The 20,437-nt window shown below is 46.0% G+C and overlaps 2 protein-coding genes across 2 annotated transcripts in view; one reads left to right on the plus strand and one right to left on the minus strand.

The window, feature by feature from the left end:
• The first annotated feature begins 12,802 nt into the window (after positions 1–12,802).
• On the plus strand, positions 12,803–17,117 carry C21H12orf76 (chromosome 21 C12orf76 homolog). The gene is made up of 2 exons (XM_045534574.1): positions 12,803–13,111; positions 16,826–17,117. Exons 1-2 carry the CDS (start codon positions 12,979–12,981, stop codon positions 16,909–16,911), a joined length of 219 nt encoding a protein of 72 aa, XP_045390530.1. The 5' UTR covers positions 12,803–12,978; the 3' UTR covers positions 16,912–17,117.
• Positions 16,186–20,437, minus strand: part of ANKRD13A (ankyrin repeat domain 13A) — a 34,687-nt gene continuing 30,435 nt past the window's right edge. The window contains exon 16 of the transcript XR_006730682.1: positions 16,186–17,042. The gene's annotated coding sequence lies outside the window, so the exon portion shown is untranslated. The remainder of the gene's footprint in view (positions 17,043–20,437) is intronic.

The following is a 20,437-nucleotide window of genomic DNA, read 5'->3' on the forward strand; positions in this document are numbered from 1 at the left end:
TCCTGGTTACAGTGAACACAGAGAACGCCTGAGATGCCAGTCCTCTCTCTTAGGATTTCCCTGCATGTGGTCATTGTCACCTCATAATGCCACAGCAGTAAGCAGGCCCTGTCACAATTTTAATATGACAGAGCAGAGAACTGAGGGCAGAGGGATCACATGACCCTCTCAGGTCCACGTGGCTCTAAGTGGGGTTGGACCCGTCCCTCACTCTGCGCCAGCACCCCTGCTCCCAGTCCCCCTGCTCTGCTGCCTTTCTGTACCGCCTCATCCGCATGACAGCGTGGCCCCCACAGCCCACCTGACAGGTGCGGCAGGCTCTGCCCGAACCCCGTGATCCTCCTGAAACCCAAGTGTGACTCAGATGGCTCCGCTTGGAAGCCAGTGAGCAACGGGCTCAGCAGTTTACACTTAGAATAAACGTTCACTCATTTCTCTCTGGTCTTCTGCCTTCAGCTGTCTCTTTGGTGAACGAATTAACCATGTTCTTCTCTAACAGAGACCCTGCCAACACAGAGGCCAATACAGATCAAGCCTTATGAAGCCCCTGACAAAGGTATTGTGACACCGAAGGTTATTCAAGAATAATAATTGTGTATGACTCAATGTCCCATATGTAGGTGAAACTGATGAAGAGCTTAAGCCATGTAAGTGCTGCTGCCACCACAGCATTAAATACACATTTTAAAGTCAAGATTTATTCACATTCAATGGTAGACAACGACTCAAGCTAATGTCTAGACATTACCTGATTATTGAACACTGGCATAAAAAGGTCTCCCTGAGCCATGCGTGGTGGGTCACGCCTGTAATCCTAGCATTTGGGGAGGCTGAGGCCAGAGGCTCATTGATCCTGGGAGTTGGAGACCAGCCTGAGCAAGAGTGAGATCCCATCTCTACAAAATATGAAAAAATTCACCAGGCATGGTGGCTCGTGCCTACAGTCCCAGCTACTAGTGAGACTGAAGCAGGAGGATCCCTTGAGCCCAGGAGTTTGAGGTTGCAGTGAGCTGTGATGACGCCACTGCACTCCAGCCTGGGTGACAGTGAAAACCTCTGCAAAGGCTCCAAGGGAGCTGTCCCCATCGAGTCACACAGCTGACATCTAAGTTCTCCCGCAGTCGGCCTGAGAGCATGAGAAGTGTTGTCTGCCAGGGAGGCTGAGTGGAGACCAGTGTTCCCCGACTTGACTGGACACTTGTCATGTAGATGCCCCCTACCTACCATGGACCAAGGTCCCTCGTTCTCAGGCAAAGGATGTTCAGCATGAGCCACGCTGTTTGCACAAGCTGTTTAGGCGCCGTATGCTGCTCTTACTAACGCTGGTAATAGCGGGAACCCTCCAAATCCCTTTGTGATATACTAGGCAGATATTTTTTCGTATTCGCCATTTATCTTTTGGGTTTAGTTTATTGAACTTTATGTCATATCAAAGTTTGCTAGTTTCCTATGACACAATTTAATTCTATGTTGCCGGATGTCCTTCTGGCACTTGGAAGGCCTTGCGATCGCTGTGGTATAGTCATCTCGGCTACAGTGACAAAGGACAGCTAGTGTCAGTTGAAACAGGAGCCGTGTCTCCCTTGTTTTTGGTCAATTGTTTATCTGTGTTTGTTTCAGAAAAGCGTACAAGCGATTTCCATCAGGTGCCGGTGCACCCGCACCCCGAAGAATCCTGTGAGAACCGTGCCAGCTCCTCCCGCCGCCGCCCCCGGAACACCCTGCGGGCGCTGTTCGCCTACCTCAGGCCCTGGCCTGGAAACGTGATCCCATCCAGGTCCCCTCCTGGCCCCCGGTACCTGCCCCAAGGCACCACATCACGGCTCCCGCCCTTCTTGGCTGCCATCAGGTCCAACCGCATGGTGCCCTTGCCGCTGTCCCTGTGCCCCCCTGCACCTTCAGGGGACCAGAGCTTTCAAACCAATCTTTTCCCTGGGGCTCCTGTCGGGCCTCGCCGCCATGAGCTCCCACAGGTCAGGAGACAGGGAAGGAGGCAATCAGCTGACCCCGCAGGTGGAGGTGGCCTGGTGTGTGATGACCCCTGGAACCTGCCCACTTCCTGCCAAGGTGCCCTCAGAAGCCTGGAGGAGACATATGGAGGGACCCCCGCCAGGTCCTGGCCCCACAGTCCCCATTTCCTGTGCCACCCAAGCGGGAGGACTTCAGGGTGGGGACGGCATGGTGTACCAGACCCAAGGATTGCTCAGCAGTAGCAGTGGTCCCAGTGACACAAAAAGCGGGATCTGTCTTGTTGCAACTGTGGGGCCACTGGTCACCGCTGTCAGGACCGCAAGCAGCTGTCCATGGACTTCACCCGGCAGGTGCCATTTTTAGGTTGAAAATGCCCCTCAAGCAGAAGGTCTCGACTCCACACATTGACACTGTTCCCTGGCATCTGAAAATTATGGCAGCATAAGGACAATTCAACACAAAACTGAGAAGTCTGGTTGCTGCTGAGTTTAAGACTTTTAACCCAAAGGTCCTTTGCTGGACTGGATAGAACATCCAGCACACAGGTGCATCAGACGCAGCTTTATGCCAAAGTCCTAGAGGGGAGCTTCCTGGCAGGACTGGCCTGGAGGGTATCTCCAGGGTGGTGAATGGGCCGTCTGCACTTTTGGTGGCCATGCAGGGACCTCACGTCTCCCGAAGAGCGTCGCCATCCCTGGTCCTTCCAGCCTCACGTGTCCTTCGAGGGCAGCTATGTGTGTTCTGAATGGAGAACTGAAGGTCGGAGGACTCCACTTAGTACACAGCAGAGATTTCCATAGTTCCTTCCCCCCTACAAACCCTTGTCCCAGTTTCAGGTTTTTAATTGTTTTCTGACAATAAATTTAAAATGTTATTGAATGGAAATTATTTACTCACAGCAACTCAATGTCTAATGGTCCACGTCCCAGAGAGTCCATAGTCATGAAAGCTTTGAGAATTCCTTCCTTCTTAGCCACTCAGTGGCTTAGAGACCTGATACCTTTCATAGGAAGGAACACTTTCAGGGCAGGGGACAGTGCCAGCATGGCTTTGTAGTTGGCTATAAGGATGCTGCACATCCTTAGCAGAGTTTGGAAGTTGCTTTCTCTCGCATGGTCTCCCCAAGAACCCCCCAGTCCCAAGCCATTCTGCTAACAGATCCACACTTGGGACAGACAGTTCAGCAGGAGCACACTCGTCATTCATAAGCCAAATATGGGCAGTTTTCTCCTGTCAACTACGTTTGTATTAGGCGGAGTACTGATGGTGAATTCCAGTAAACATTAGCTGGAGAACTTCAGCGGAAACTGGTCGCACCATGGAAGAGGCCACACACAGGGGACAGCTGGGAGATCTGGTACAAGTGTGGTTTCAGGAAAATAGGCAATAAAAGTCCTCATTGTAGATCTCTAATTTTCAACCCATTGACATGAAGGCATTTTCTTCTGAAATTTAGGGAGTTAACTGTTCAAGGTTAAAGGGAATTTTCTGTCCAAATGTTACTGAAAATGCGAAAGCCTTCGATATTTAAATATTGTAGCAGTGGGGGTGACTTTGTCTGAACATCACCCAGCTGTACTGAGGTTCACACCTGAGCACAGGTGAACTAGGCTTTACCACCGGCTGTCTCCCACCCTGCTCACGCGCACTTGCCAGTTGGGAACTGGCTGCAGCCTCGGGGCTCCCTGTCATCTTCCGGTCACTCTTCCTGCTCGCTGGTGTTTGGTTTCATGCCTCGCTCCTTCACATCCTGATAGCTGATGGGATCAGATGCTGAGGTCGCCACGGCTGTGAGGGACACCATCTCCCTGCCCAACTCCACCCCCACAGCACAGAAGGGTCCTGTGCAAACTTAGCGGGGTCATCTGTCCTTTCCAAAGTGCAGGTGACTCCCCAAAAAATGAGTCAGGTGACATTTACAGCCGTGGGTTCTGAAGAGGCTGAATTGTTACAAAGTCCCAAGGGTCTGAATGACATCAACATTCACAGTGTTCTAGAAAACCATTACTGCGCTGGTTAAGGCCCCCAGTCAATGTTGCCAACCTTTCACAGAGCGAGGGGAGCAGCGTCCATCGGCCCCCACTGCAGCCTCACTGCGCTGCGACAAGCCCTCGTCACATGCAGTTCTCACATGCACAAAATATCAGGCTTTGGGACAGAAACAGACTGTTTTCAACATGAGATTTGGAGGGAGCCAAACATCCAAGCCGTATCAATTTTTTTTTCTATTCTCTATTTTATTTATCTCTACTCTTACTTATTTCCTTCTTTCTGTTGGCTCTGGGTTTAGTATGTTCTTTTTTTTTTTTTAGTTTCTTAAGGTATAGAGTTAGGTTATTGATTTGAGACTTTTTTTCTTCTTTTTTGATGTGTTTACAGGTGTAAAGTTCTCTCTTAGCACTCTGTTTTCACTGGATTGCATACATTTTGGTATGTTGTGTTTTTGTTTTCATTTGCTTTGAGATATTTTCTAATTTCCTTCATGATTTCCTCTTTGGTCCATTAGTTGTTTAAATGACTGTTGTTAATCTCCAATATTTTTAAATTTTCTAGTTTTCCTTCTGCTATTAATTTCTAGTTTCATTTCATTGGATACACAATACAGGACTGATTATTGGCTCATGTATATAACACCCTGCTCACCTCTAGTTTCTTTTATTTTCTCTTTCTCCACACAAAAAGCCAAGAATTTATAGTTCCTGTATCTGGATTGGCCTTCCCTTGGCCAATCAACTCCTTCTTTCTGCCACTTTGAAGCAATGGCTTTCCAGACCCATGAATTCATTTTTTCCTTCACCCATATCATGATTTAGACCAAGAGTTTTACCAGTGAGCTCTGTTTAGGCCCAGCAAGGTGAAGGATCTGCTAACAGTCACACATGGAACAGAGGCAACTGAAATGAAAGCCTATTCTTGGCCCAGTTACTATTGGCCAAGTCAAATTCTATGTAATCCATGAATTCAATCCACCTTTACTGGAAGATTCTGCATATCAAGAGAGCACACAGAATATTTACGCAGTCATGAGTCATAGTCATATTCTAGTACAACATTGGGCTTTAAAGAAAAAAGAAAAATCTCTGGGCTTCTCGACCAAAAAGTACAAGTGACATATAAGGGAAAGAAAATTAGAATCTCATCTACCTTTTTGAGAGCAATACTTTGTGCCTAAAGAAAATGGAGTAGCGGGTTTAAGATATTCAAGAAACTGTGAGCCATGAGTGTTATATCCAGAAAAATTAATGTGCAGGTATGAAAGACCCTGACATGCCACGTTGTCATGGAAAACCTCAGGTAATATCATTCCCATGATCTCTTCCGGAGGAATGAACAAACTTCTGAATGCCCAGAAACAAAATGCCCAGAAAGACACTGACATTAGACAGATCATAAGAACTAAATGTGCAGTTACATGTACAGCTAAGGGTAACTAAGGGTGATGTGACAGGCTGTGACCTTGGTGGTGGTCACTCGGGTGATTGCCTTATAACAAGCTATTAAGTTCGACCTCTGTTTTGGTGCTTTTCCACATTTGCATTCTATTTGATACAAAAAGGTTTCTACAAACCACTATAACAGTTAAATATTGTTTAATGTAACAACCTTCAATGATGACTATAAAATATCTCTAAAGATAATTCTAAATACATACAATTCACAAAACAAATAACTGGAGTTAAATTAGCTGACTTGGGGAGGACAAGCCGGGAGCCGGTCCCCGTTGTGTCGCCTGTGTCTGATTCAACCTGCCCGACACTGAGCAAGCTCCGGCTCCTCTGAGGCCCAGGCTGAGATCCGCACATCACGGGCTCCCCGGGTATCGGTACAAGAGTCCGCAACGCGGACACAGGTGCGGGGATCACTGGGGAGACAGAGGGAGGCGAGGCTCACTGGGGTGGGCGTGCAGGTCCCAGAAGGCTCTGCAGGCCCAGGAAGGTGACTTTGGCTGCTGACCTCCCTGGGGTCAGGTCCACAGGGCACTGAGGCCTGTTTTCGGCTCTCTGCTGAGGGTACTGTCTGTCCACAGAGAGTGTCTATCTGTGTCCTATTAGAGCACATTAGCCCAGGCATTCACCTGGGCAGACTTCAGGGACTGGTTCCCAGGATGGTGGGGTGGCCCTGTGACTGCCCTCTTCTCCCAGGTAAGACAGCCAGTGGAGGGCTTGGCCTAGCAGCCTTAGGGGCTGATACGGAGTGGGTATATGTTCCCTGGGACATGTTCTCAGGACACTCTTCACTTGCCTACGCTGATTTTAACCACCCACTTATCTCTCCCTGCATGGTCCTATGCCATAGTGGCCACCCTGATGTTCTTGGTCTTGTTGCTTTCCTGAATTGCTAAAAACCAAGTCAGGGATACGATGGGGAATATGTGCACTCGTTTGCCTTCTTCTTTTCCTCCTACCCTCTCCACACTCACATTTCCTCCTCCCGTTCTTCCATGTCTCCTTTTACTTCCTTGATCCCTTCTCTTGGACCCAGGACCAGTGGATTTCTGGAACCAGATTCCTATTGGGAGAATTTGTCTTTTAATTGTGTAATCTTGACATCTGGAAGGAAGAGAACAACTGTGCTTAATGTCCAGAGCCCCCCAGTGCAGGAAAACCCCAGTGAGGGGCTTGCCCAGAGCAGACCCACACCTCATGGGGTCCTTTCCAGCAGGTTGGGCCCCAGGTTCTGTGATCCCAGCCCAGCTGCCTGCCTGGAACATTCGGGGCTGCTCAGCAGGGGTCCCAGCTGTAGCCTGCAGGGCAGAAACGAGGGGATGCTGAGAAAGAGGGGAGGAGGCTGGAGAGAGATGCTACAGAGCGAAGGCCCAAGGACCCCACTGCCCAGAGGTGACCAGGACCTTCAGGATGACAATCATGAAAGCAGAGGAAGAGGGAACAGGGAAGGGGTACCCAGAGGAGTTGATGTATAGGAAATAGAACTAAAAAGAGATGCAAATAGGAAATAAATTACATACAGATTGCTGGTCTATTCTTCATTTGAAAAGGATGCTTCAGCATGGACCAGAGCAGTGACGGTGACCAGGTGGCCTTAGGAAAAGAAAGGATAGAGTTAGATTTGAGGTCAGAACCTGGGCCTTGCTGCTCCTGGTGCTTTATAGCCCAGCACAGACTTAATTCTTCCTCATCTCTGCAGACGTATCTTAGAACCTCATGATTTCACCTCTGCAATGAGAAATGGGCCTAGGATCTTCAGGGCCCCTTTTCTAGCCCAAATTCTATAACTGTAACCAGGAAGGGATGCCTGGGTCATCCTGTCCTTCCCAGAGGCAGCCCCTTTCCCCATGGCCTCCTGTGCATGGACAAATGAAGGAGAAAAAATCCCATGCCCTTTCCCTTTCGGCCCCCTGGAAGCTACTCAGCTGGCAAGGACTGCAACAATGGCTTCCCCACTTTGCATCTACACCCCCATGATCAGAAGCAGGAATCTGCATTCATAACACAAATCCCCAACACTTGGAGGTAAAAGTTTTTAATACTCATTGTGGCTCCCCCAAGTTGCTCTAGAAGTGGGCTGTATAGCTTTTTTTTTTTTTTTTTTGAGACAGAGTCACACTCTGTTGCCCGGGCTAGAGTGCCGTGGCATCAGCCTCACTCACAGCAACGTCAAACTCCTGGGCTCAAGCAATCCTTCTGCCTCAGCCTCCCGAGTAGCTGGGACTACAGGCATGCACCAGCATGCCCGGCTAATTTTTCTATATATATTTTTAGCTGGCCAGATAATTTCTTTCTATTTTTAGTAGAGACAGAGTCTTGCTCTTGCTCAGGCTGGTCTCGAACTCCTGAGCTCAAACAATCCGCCTGCCTCGGCCTCCCAGAGTGCTAGGATTACAGGTATGAGCCACCACACCAGGCCTGTATAGCTTCTTAAATGAGGAACAACCTTCTCTTTGTATCCATCAGGTGAGATCCTGGAAGATGTATTACAATAGAAAGAGCTATTGACATCTTGCTGTCGCAAGACCATGGAAAGTTAGTAATAATTTCTTCACAGTTCAAATTTTGCACCCCCTGTTCACCAGCTTGCCAGCAGAGCTACCTTCACAGGGAAGATCTTGCAGTGTGGTGAGCACTTAAAACATGCAAAAGGCTGATTGCATGGGCAAATGCCTTTATTAAGATAAGGTTATTGGCCGGGCACCGTGGCTCACACCTATAATCCTAGCACTTTGGGAGGCTTAGGTGGGAGGGTCACTTGAGGCCAGGAGTTCAAGATCTGCCTGAGCAAGAGCAAAACCCCAATCTCTACAAAAATAAGAAAAATCAGCTGGGTGTAGTAGCACACCCCTGTAGTCCCAGCTACTCAGGAGGCTGAGGCAGGAGGCTCGCTTGAGCCCAGGAGTTTAAGGCTGCAGTGAGCTATGATGACACCACTGCACTCCAGTCCAGGCAACACAGCAAGACCCTGTCTCAAAAAAGATGAGGTCATATAGAAAGGGAGCAGAGCATAGTGACAGGGAGAAAGGGGAAGGTGCCTGATGACCTGGGTTCTGATCCCACATGAACCTAGGAAAGTTAGTAGCCCCCGTCCTCAGTTCTCTACAAGGCCACATTAAAATGTTAATGGGATGTACTTGGTATTGTGGTATGAAGCTAAAAATGAGTGAATATGGGTAAAGGCTTAAGAAAATAATTGATTTGTCATTATTGCTATATAAGTGTTTAATTTTTCAATGTCTGGAAGAATAAGTAGACACTTGGTAGTGGATGAATACAGAAATGGTACTTGGATGGCTACAGGACAGGGGAGGATGAAAGTTTACTTTTCATCCTTTAAATGGGTATGATGCTTTATAGCTCTTGGAGGACAATATCTAATATCATTTCATTATCCCCAAATCAGCCCTGTGGGGTGGGCAGACAAGGCGATGTATTTCATATTTTATTAAAATTTAAAGAGGCTAAATGACTTTCCCAGAGTCACAATGCTGATGAGTGATGGGTCTGGGATGGGAATGTAGTCGGTTTCCTGGAGACAGAGATCCCTGAACCCCTGAGACCTCTAAATCACACCCTGGAAACCTGATCCAAGCACTCCCCTCACTCTTTTTCTCAAATTTTACTCCCAAGATTTCCCTGGAGAGAGAGTTGATGCCCTAAAGAAGATCCCTGAGCCCATAAAAGAGCCCAAGTCACGACCCAGCCTCCTGCCTCTAGGTTTCAACCCCTGACCAAAATATGACAGTCTCCTCCAAACAAAGCCCCTCTGAAGGACAAAGGGAGGTCCAAACTTGTGGCCATCCTCCCCCAGAATTTTCTTACTGTCAACCGCCTTTTGGCGAGCCTTCCTGATGACCGACCATTTGATCACCCCAGGTGACCAGTGGTCTGCTGGGCTCCCAAGCTGGCTGAGAACTCAGCACATTACAAACCAACTGCCACATGACAGCTGTGCCAAGAGTTCACTTCCCTTCAACTGACAAAGCCTGGATGAGCAGGTAGTGGGAATTAACTGTGAATGTGGCCATCTGGACTGATGCTTCAGTGGTTTAATGCATGAAATCTGTGACCCCACCATCGTCTCACTGACTATTGATCTGAGCAACTGTCTGAGCAGCCTGGACTCAGCCCTGGCTGAGAATGGGCAGTGCCTGCACTAGGGCACAGTGTACACCTCCCTGCTCATGTCTTTCCTCACCAAAGCTCGGTCTCTAATGTCCAGGCTCCTCATCCTTCCCTAGAACCTGCAGGGGCAGGGGACAGAGTCCCATCTCCTTTTAGAGGAACCTATCCATAGTCACAGCTTAGAGAACCTCACCTGAGGGCTCTCCCTAAGGATCACTCAGACTTCCTTCCCTCTGTCACCAAATGTCCATTCCATTAACTTGATGGCATTGTCCCTTCTTGACACTCTTGCAGGCAGCACCCAAACAGACAGTGATCCTGTCCCCTTCAACCCCATGTAAATCCCACCATGAAATCCTGGTTTCTTTCCTTTCTAAAAATCTCTGGATATAGATTGCTAATGATTGATATAAGATTTTGGCATCATCATTCTGTAGAGTTTGGCCTATAATTTCCTTTTCCTCTAATATCTTTTGCTGGGTTTGGTATCAAGATTATCCTGAGCCAATGAAAGCAGTGTAGGTGAGTTCCTTCTGTATATATTCTCTGGAAGTGTGTGTACAAGTTGGCATTATTTCTGTCTTAAATATTTGATAGAATTCAGAGGAAAACACCAGGGCTGGAAACTTGTTTCCTTTGCAAAAAAAAAATTCTTGGTATTTTTTCTTTTTGATGGCTGCTTTACATGGTTATACAATGCACAAATATTAAATGTTGTGACTTATAAATATTACATATATGTTGCCAACATCAAAATCAATATACAGAATTTTTGAAAGAGCCTGGCAATATCTTTTTTGGCTACTTCACAGTCAGCTACTTCCCACAATAGATACCTACCATTCTGACCATAATCATCATATTTTTTATTTCTCTCTCTTTTTTTTTAACTATTTAACCACACATAAGAAGTTTATTTGGGCTGGGCACAGTGGCTCACACCTGTAATCCGAGCACATTGGGAGGCCAAGGCAGGAGGATTGTTTAAGGCCAGGAGTTCAAGACCAGCCTGGGCAACAGAGCAGGTAGCAACTCCATCTCTGCAGACACTTTCTTCTTGCTCCTATGTTGTCCTTGTAGAGCTCTGAATGCTTCTGGTTCGTCATGGAGACACGGAGGCACTCAGAACTATAGAGCAGATTTCACTAAGATCTAGGTGTCTGATTGTGCCTTATCTGCTATTTGCCTTCCCATTCTTCCATGTATATTAAATGCAAGTGTTTTTATTATTCTGAGAGCTAGAAAGTGTTGACTGTTCTGAATATAAATAGGGATATTATATCATTAACTTGCTCCGAAACCAGGGCCACTCACTGTGTAAATCACATACAAGGTATAATATCTCTGAGGTATTCAGGTCCACTGTTAATTATCTCCCCCATGTTGCCAGCTGGTCAGAGTTCCAATTTTTCTCACTGAAGCTTTCTACATTTCTCTCCTTTTTAACATAATGTAAATGGAAACATACAGTATGAACTGTTTTGTGTCTGGATGTATATTATGTCTGAATATTGTTTGAATTTCATCTATGTTGCTGTGTGAAGCAAAAGTTTATTTTGAATTGTATCAGCATATATAACCTTGAAGTATATAGCATAGTAAATTTATTCCCTCTACGTTTTGCATACACTGTGTTGTTTCCTATGATGGTTACTTAGAATCATGCTGTTGTGAAGATTCTGTGCAAGCTTTTGCATGAACGTTAGCAACCCTATCTCATGCATGGCTCTTGGATTTAGGTGGCAGGAGTGAGAAAGAAGATAAAGTTAGACACTTTAACAATCCACAAGCTATTAGACTACATGATTTCTAGGGTTCATTCCAAACCCATTCTTCTGAGACACATTAACCAGAAGAATAATATTAATAGCCAATATATAGATCACTCACAGTGTGTGGTGTCGGTTACATGCATTATCTCATTCAATCTTCTAACAACTCAGAAGTCAATTCTCTTATTATCATCCCCACTTTCTAGATGCAGACACTGAGGCTCAAAGAGGTGATGTAGCAGGCAGCAAGATTGGGACTGGAAGCCTTGTCACTATGTTCTATCACCTCCTTCTACTTTTGCAGACATTATGTACCCACCATTATTAGCATGAACTGATTGGCCCACTTGGAATAATCTCTAAGAGAAGAAGAGAATGAGTCAGGGCCTCGATCTTGTCTAAAGAGAAGCTTTCTTCTTCCTTCTCTCAGGCAGAGGTTCTTTTCATGCCCCACCTTCCACCAGTTCCTAGTGCCAGATCTCTACAAAGAAAATCCACCAGCTTTATGGGAATATGCCTCCCCAATGCCTAACCTCAGCACCCTGTTGTTATTATTTTTGTTTCTTAATAGTGTCTATGACAATTTTGAATTATATAATTTTCTGTGTGGTTATTTGTTGAATATCTGTCTTCCTAACTACACTGGAAGCTATTAATATATGAGGGAAAGGGAGCAGTAGGCAGTTAATTTTTTTGAATAAAATGAAGACACTCCCCTTCTGGACCTCATGAGTTTGGGCATAACCATCTGGAGTTGACAGAACGTTGTCCATGTCCTCTTTGAATTGTACATCCATCGTCAGGTAGTTCTTACTACAAATCAAGCCTTAGCAATGAAGTGAGGCAGCGTGTGAGGTGATAAAGCCTCCAGATTGAGAATTATACTTGGCTCAAATTCCAGCTCTGCCACTTACTGTGTGTACCGTTGGGCCAAACACTTAACTAAGCTCAGTTCCCTCATTTATTCAGCAAACATTCATTGAACATAATATGCTACTCTGCTAGTCTCTGGGACAGAGCAGTGAGCAAGAACAAAATCTCTACCCTTGTGAACTTTACATTCTAGCAAGGAGAGGGGGTACTAAGAAAATTACAAAATGTACGTTAAACGCATAAGGTAAATGCCAATGAGGATAAAAGAGAGAATGAGGATAGGTACTGTGTACATTGAGGGAGAAGGAGGGTTGCAATTTCCGAAAAGGATGTCCAGGTAAGGGCTTCCTGAGAAGCTGGCATTTGTAAAATGGGCATACACTGTCTATTTCTCAGGCTTATGGTGGAAATTTAATAAGAAGATGCAGGGATTCGTTAAAAACCTTCGATAGGTCCCAAATGGATCTATGTGACCTCTAGAGAGGCCCAAAGGATGGGGTAACGTTGGTCATAGCGGAACGGTAATCACAGCGGAACGGTAATCACGGCGGAACGTTGCCCCGGACGGAACACTGATCAAGGCGGAAAGTTTGGTCCGGAAGGAAACATTACTCACGAGGGAACGTTAATGCGGGACGAACCTTGGGCGGGGGTGGAACTTCAGCCCGGGGGGTGCAGTTACTCTGGCGACGGCGCGCGCCCAGCGGACGGAGGCAACGACGGAACCGGTGGCGATCGAGGCGGGGGTTGCGGCGGAAGTGGCCTTTCCGCGGCTACGGACCGGGAAGATGCTGCGTCCGTTGTTAACGGGTCTGTACTTCGGCCTGTGCAGCCTCTTGGTGGGGCTGGCGGAGGCCCCGAACCCCATAGATCCGTCCAAGTGGAGCCGGCCGTACGCAGTGCTGCGTGGGCAGAACCTGGGTGAGCAGCCGGGGCCAGGCGCGCGCGGGGCGGACGGGGTTGGTGCGGGCGGGGGGCCCAGGTGGGGCCTCGCAGGGAGCCCCGCGACTCCCTCTCCGAAGGCCGGGGGCAGAAGGCCTGAGCTTCACCACCCGGCTCAAGGCATGGGACCCAGTAGGCTCTCGATACGTGCTGGTTGCACGTGAATGAACTGGGACCGGGAGACGTAGGTCTCAGTCTGGTTCCCCTCCTCTCTGGCTGTGTAGGGTCAGGCTAGGCCGCATCAAATACCCCCACTCTCTCTTTTTTCCTAAAACGGCCAGTATTCATAGTAATAACGATAATTGACAGTTGTGGAGCATTTCTTACATACAATGTGTTGGGCTAACTTTTTATACACGAATGCATTTGAGCCCCACAGTTCCTTAGTGAGAAAGGTATGGTTTTTCAACCCTATTTTACAGATAAGAAAAATGAAGCTCAGAGTGGTGAAATTATTTGCCCAAGGTTACACAGCTAGGAAGGGGTGGGGGCCAGTACCAGAACCTAGGTTCTGTGGGGCTTGAAACATAAGTTTTGAGAGAATCTCTTCAACACGCACACAAACACACGAACGCATACATACATATGTGTGCCCATGGTTTGGAAGGAATCTTGAGGCTTGAAGAACTTCACAATAAATACGTCTCTTGTCAAAGTCCTCTCTTCCCACTGTAACTCATTAGTACATCCATATATCTACAAAGTGGCCATGTAGTGTCATTTCTCATTGTGTACCTAACCCTCTGCTAAGTAGTTTTCACACATTATCCCACTTGATCCTTTAGAACAGGGTTTCTCAACTTGGATACTACTAACCTGTTGGATATATGATTCTTTTTAAGTGGGATGGGGGGCCATCCTGAGCACTTTAAGATGTTTGACAGCATCTTCAGCTTTTACCCTCTAGATGCCAGTAGCACCCCACAGCCCGAGTCGAGATAATCAAAATGCCTACAGATATTGCCGAATGTCCACTGGGGGCAATATCCCCCTGGTTGAGAACCACTGCTGTAGAATGGTACTACTCAAAGTGTGGTCTGCAAACTATTAATATTTGTTATCTGCAAAGAGATGGCTACAGAAATTGAGAGTAAAGGTTTTGAAACTTAAGAACTTGACTTTGTTGCAACATTCAACAAGTAGAGACCAGTTCTAGGTGTCCCTGAACTCTAATGCTTTGCAGGTGAAGGGAGCCAGTTATTAGTCACACACAATAGGACTGTGTAGTGGTCTGGGACAGACTAGAAATTATAAAAAGTAGTCCTTTACCACATAGTTTGAGCGACACTGCCTTAGACAATCCTGTGCAGTGGGCATTTTTTTTTTTTTTTGTCTTTATTTTTGTAGAACAAGAAACAGAGGTTGGGTGACTTAAGTGAGGTCACATGGCCTGTAAATGTACATAGGAACCCAAAGGGTCTAACCCCAAACCCTAAATTCTTGACTCCTGTGCTGTACTGCTTGTCTTGCTCATAATAATGTCTCTCATTTATCATGTGCTCGTTACTGTGTTGAGCACTCTTGAAGGTAAACACATTTAGGCCTTGTTAGGTGGGTTTCATTTGTCCCATTTTATGGATGCAGAAAATGAGCCTTAATGATGGGAAGTGACTATCAGGACAGACTGAAATAGTCTTTTAAGGTCCTCTCTGGGCCTGCCATTCAGGCAGCTGACGCTACATGCAACGTACAGGAAGAGGTGAATAGACTGAGGGGAAGAATTTGTCAAGCCCCAGATGGATAGCGATCCAAATGGATATTGTGTACATAACAACTCATGGTTTTAAGCTCTTTTTTATTTTTTTAAAGCAGATTTCCTGTCCCCTGGATTCTTACTTTGGGAGTTTTAATTTTTTTAAAGCCCTTCCAAAATACAAAGTACAAGAAAATGGCTTAAATGGAATAAGACAACCGTAAGTCCAGTTGTAGTAAGAACATTAGAAACTCAGAATTCAGGACTTTTGAAAATTAGGGCAGGTATTTAGTTACCAAGGGCTATTTTGAGACGTGACATTTAGCTCACATAGGTCATAGATTTTTGTTTAACAAAGACCTTAAAATTACTTCTGGCCTTCTGGAGTTATGACACACTGTCTTTGTCACTTTTTCCTTCCTTCGTCTCCCCTAGTCACCAAAAAAGGTGATCTTTCTCTATAGTCAGTTTTTTAATAATAACTGGGTTAAGTGTAGAAGGTGGGTAAGAGGGTCATGGATACTCCAGAATTACTGATTTAAATATAAAACTATGGTCAAATCTTGTTTTTTTCAGAGGGATAGTAATCAGACTAGAGAATAACCATGGTTAGGCCCCAGCTGGAACCTGGGATTAGGGCCACATAACTTAAAAGCACTTATAAATGTACCTTTGCTTGTTAAAGGTAACATCATTTTGAGTGCTTCTCAATATCTCTGAGATGGTCACAGAAACAAGATTGCACATCACCGCTGCTATTGAATAAATCTGACAGGTTGCTGGTTATGTTAGTAGTTTAAAGTTAAGGTCCTTGTCGTCCTGTACCGCCAGGGCTCAACTTGACAAATCAGTTGTAGGTTCCATTTCTCACCTGAGCACCTTGAAAATTTTAGACGTGAAATTAACTCCCCAAAGCATAATAGGTTTATGAAGTTAGTTCATTGCTCCTTTGGTCAGAAGGTCCTTGTCAAAACTCATCTAGAGACCAACTGAATCTCCAGTTTTTATTAATGGCTTTAAAAGTGTAGGTGGGGCAGGGCACGGTGGCTCACGCCTGTAATCCTGGCACTCTGGGAGGCCGAGGCAGGCGGATTGCTTGAGATCAGGAGTTTGAGACCAGCCTGAGCAAGAGCGAGACCCTGTCTCTACTAAAAATAGAACGAAAATTATATGGACAGCTAAAAATATATATAGAAAAATGAGCTGGGCATGGTGGCGCATGCCTGTAGTCCCAGCTACTCGGGAGGCTGAGGCGGTAGGATCGCTTGAGCCCCGGAGTTTGAGGTTGCTGTGAGCTAGGCTGATGCCACGGCACTCACTCTAGCCCGGGCAACAGAGCGAGACTCTGTCTCAAAAAAAAAAAAGGTGTAGCTGGGCTCCCTGCTCCTATCCTTGTCCCCCTGTGATTGGATGGTTCTCCACACAGCAGCCAGAGGGAACTTTTTCCCAACTAAATCAGACCATGTCACTCTTTGCCTACAACCCTCCAATGGCTTCTCTTTAAACTTGTCATAAATCCGTGTTTCCTTCATGGTCATCAAGGCCCTGCGTAAACTGGCTCCAGCCTTCCTGTCTGGCTTCCTTCCTGCTTGCCTCCTTTCTGTTCATTGAGCCTGCCGGGTTGGTTCTTGCCTTGATGATCCTTGGGCTGTGCCCTCTCCCTGCAGAGGGTCACATGGCCAGATCCTTCCTCTTAAAAAGTCTCAGCTCCTCAGATGCTGCCTTCACTGCCCTGCCTCCTGTCGCCCACCCCTCCCCACCCCCAGCACATGACCGTTTGCTGCATGGCACATCAAGCTGTGTGAAATGCTCTTACTTGTTTCCATTTCTCTCCCCCCGATACATGGAGACAACCCAAGAAAGGGTCTGTTCACTGCTTTTTGCCCAGCACCCCGTACAGTGCCTGGCAGAAAGTGGCATTTGGTAAATCACTGTCCCTGAGTGGATGAATTACAGAGCCTGAAGCTGCCGTCAGGAGGTAACCCATTTTCCCTTTGCAGTGTTGTTGGGAACCATTTTCAGCATCCTGCTGGTGACCGTGATCCTTATGGCATTCTGCGTCTACAAGCCCATTCGGCGTCGGTGACAGCCAGGCGAACAAGTTCTTCCATGAGTACTCGGGAACAGGAGAAGTTGTGTTGCACACGGGCCAGTGAGAAGTTGGAATCAGAACTTCCCTCCTTGGAAATGACCTTCGGTCTGGACAGTTGGTAAATGCTGAATGATTTAGAAAAAACATCTGTTAGCAATTATTTGTTTCCTAACACTGTAATGTAAATAATCGGCCACTGAGTCTGCTTCTAAGTGTTTCTTTTTTTTAATCTGGCTGTGATTATTAAAAGTAAGACCTGAAGTCCAAGGTTCAGTGTAAAGATGGAGTTCTCATGAGAAAGAAAACATGCTAACCCTGTGAGTGTCTGTAAACCACACTGGAAAAAACTAATCGTTAATGCTTGAAAATATTAGTAAGAGGAAGACTTACCATGTAGACATTCCCTATTTAAGAACCATTCAGTCACAGTGGGTTGGGGATCGCATGTTTTTTCATTTCATCTGAGCTGGACTAGAATGCTCTGGTTGCAAAGCAGTAGCAGCTGTGGGGGGCTTAGGCTGTCACTCCTCACCTGTATCTGGCTCTGCACTCAGGTGCCCCCACGGAAGCCAGGGTCACATCCGGTAGACCTGTTACCGCGTGCACCCTTGGCCTGGGGATAGACTGGAATATCACTAGTTGACCCATCTGAAAAAGAACTCCATCCCACTGAGATCTGCCCCCGTACTGCACTGAAGGCTTTCCAGCCCACAGCCTAAAACTTGTGGTACCTTTTCAGATTTGGAATCCAAAAGCGGCTCAGCAGAAGCTCCTTTCAGCTGGGGGTGGGGAGGGCTTAACCAACAGGAAGTGCATGTTCACTGTGCTGGCCAGTGTGTGTTTACACAGATTTAATCTCAACTTGGAAAACGCTGCTATTATTTTGCACTGTTAGTGAACTGGATTTTTTTTCCCTTATTGAAGTGATACTTGTACTTATAAAGTGGTTATCAATATTTATTTTAAGGTGCTAGGTTTAAATTAATTTTGTTATTAAATGGAAATGCTTATCTTGTGCTCCATTCAGGCACCACACTGATGTCTTTATTTTTGTTAACAGCCTGCACTTAATGTGAAGTAAGTGATGTGGGATACTGTAACCGTTTTAGAATTTGTGGTAACGTTGAGCCATTGAAGTGTTCACTGTTCTGTGCTTTTGAGCAAAGTGTCAATTAAAGTAAAATCCTATATGCTGTTCTACTCCTACTAATTATTTCCCAAGTGTTTGAACTGCAGGTATGTGTGTCTGATCTAATCTCTTAAGGAAGCACTGTGAAGTGAAATTTTAAATTCATGTGTGAAATAACACTGTTGCCTCAAGGCAAAGTATTGATCATTTCAGAAAACTGAGCCATAATCAAACTTTCAGGCTGGGCCAGGGGTAGGAAGACCTGTATTCTCATCCAGACAGGTTTAACTTTTCCAGAGCCTCAGTTTTCTCATCTGTAAAGTGGTGGTATGCACACTGTTTCTTAATTGTTGTGAAGATACACTGATGTGAAAACTTATACAGATGTAGAGGAATCAGCCCAGTTGGCCTGTCCCATAGAAGTTTGTGTTTACCAACTGTAGCATTTGGCGTTGGTGACAGAGTTCAGTCCCAGGAGCACACATCCCCTCCTCATCTGGAGCACCAAGTTTTGATCCGCTGCCACAATATTTACTGTCATTTTTTTTTTTTTTTTTTTTTGAGACAGAGTCTCACTTTGTTGCCCGGGCTAGAGTGAGTGCTGTGGCATCAGCCTAGCTCACAGCAACCTCAGACTCCTGGGCTGAAGCGATCCTACTGCCTCAGCCTCCCGAGCAGCTGGGACTACAGGCATGAGCCACCATGCCCGGCTAATTTTTTTGTATATATATTTTTAGTTGGCCAGATAATTTCTTTCTATTTTTAGTAGAGACGGGGTCTCACTCTTGCTCAGGCTGGTCTCGAACTCCTGACCTCGAGCGATCCACCCGCCTCGGCCTCCCAGAGCTAGGATTACAGGCGTGAGCCACCGCGCCCGGCCTTTACTGTCATTTTTAAGATTTTAAAAGGAAACAGTAAAAACTTGCCAAGCCTATAATCCTTGCTGTTTGCTAAGTAATACGAGCCAGATAGTTGGCTCATATTCGTTTTCTGAAATAACTTTGCAATTCCACACACAAATCCAAAACCCAGTCGAAACCTTCATCCCAATTTTATCAGCTGTTTTGTGTGAGATTTCACACGAAAGTAAGACAAAGAATAATCTTTGTAGAAAGAGGCTTATTGCAAAGAGATGCCTAAAGATAAAAATATCAATTCTGGGAAAGAGAGAATTATACTGAAAACTTTGATGCACCAAAGACCTGCCAACTAGTACTTCCAAGTGGAATTATTTTCCCTGGACTTCATCTTTGGGGGTACAGGAGGTGGTAGCCAAACCCTAAATCTCACAACCAAACTGTACTCAGAATACCAATCCTGTACCCAGATGAACACATCCAATCAATTTGCATCAGTCAGATAAAAATGAATTATATTAGCAAACACTAAACTTTCTTTAAAGTCTCCCCATACTGCTTGTGATGTAGGGGCTCTGAGGTGTTATTAGCATATTATATTGTTTCCAGCTGGACCTCAGTCTTAAACCCACACATATTTCTAGACACAGGGTGGGACTTTGAACTCCATCACCTTCCGAACCAGAATCACTTGAAATTTCCATAGTCCAGTTCGTCTTCCTTCATGTCATCTGTGGTCAGCAGGAGACTGGGACCTGGGCAATTCCTTTTCCTGTCATTATTTAGGGCAGACTCTTCATTTCCTTGACATGTCATGTTACATACTGCGTGACAAGCTTGTTCACAGAGCAAAGTCCCTTGGGAACTTCGTCACACTTAGTTCCCAGCAGTGTCTAATATGCAGAAGTTGCCCAATTAAAGTTTCTGCTGACATTGGGCCAATAAGTATTAGTGAACCTAAAGATAAGGAAAGAAACTATTTGGTTTTCAATTAAATAATCCATAGATATTGTACCTCTTGACCTAACAAGAGGAACCGTTTTCTTCATGGTATCCTCGTGGCTCAAAGGATTGATTGGTTACTGTCCCCAAAAGCAAAGCAGCTCCTTCACATCTTCCTGGAAGTACCAAGGCCTCATTTTTGAAACTCAAACACTTGTACTGGCCACTGCCCCTTTTGTTTTTAATACCAACATATTTAGGTGCCGAATGAGTTTGGAAGCCTTAATTTCTAAGATTCCACTCACAAAGCACTCTGGCTTCAACGGAGAGATACATTCACTCAGATTTTATGTTGGCTTGGTCTCCCTAAACCCACAAGAGCCAGTCCACCTCCAGGAGGAGGGCCACAGAGGTGTCTCCGGGCAGCCCCAACACTGGCTTGCTTTTAGTTTCCCTTGGAGACAAGTCACATGGGGCTCGCAGACTCTATAACTTGGGCAGAAAGGCTGAAAGGACTGTGCTACCTTTGGAATCATGTGCAACAGCAATGCGAGGCATTCTCGTGTTCTACTGACAGCCGACAGGAAGTGTG

Source organism: Lemur catta, chromosome 21 (genome assembly GCF_020740605.2).
Source record: "Lemur catta isolate mLemCat1 chromosome 21, mLemCat1.pri, whole genome shotgun sequence".
NCBI classification, from domain to species: Eukaryota; Metazoa; Chordata; class Mammalia; order Primates; family Lemuridae; genus Lemur; species Lemur catta.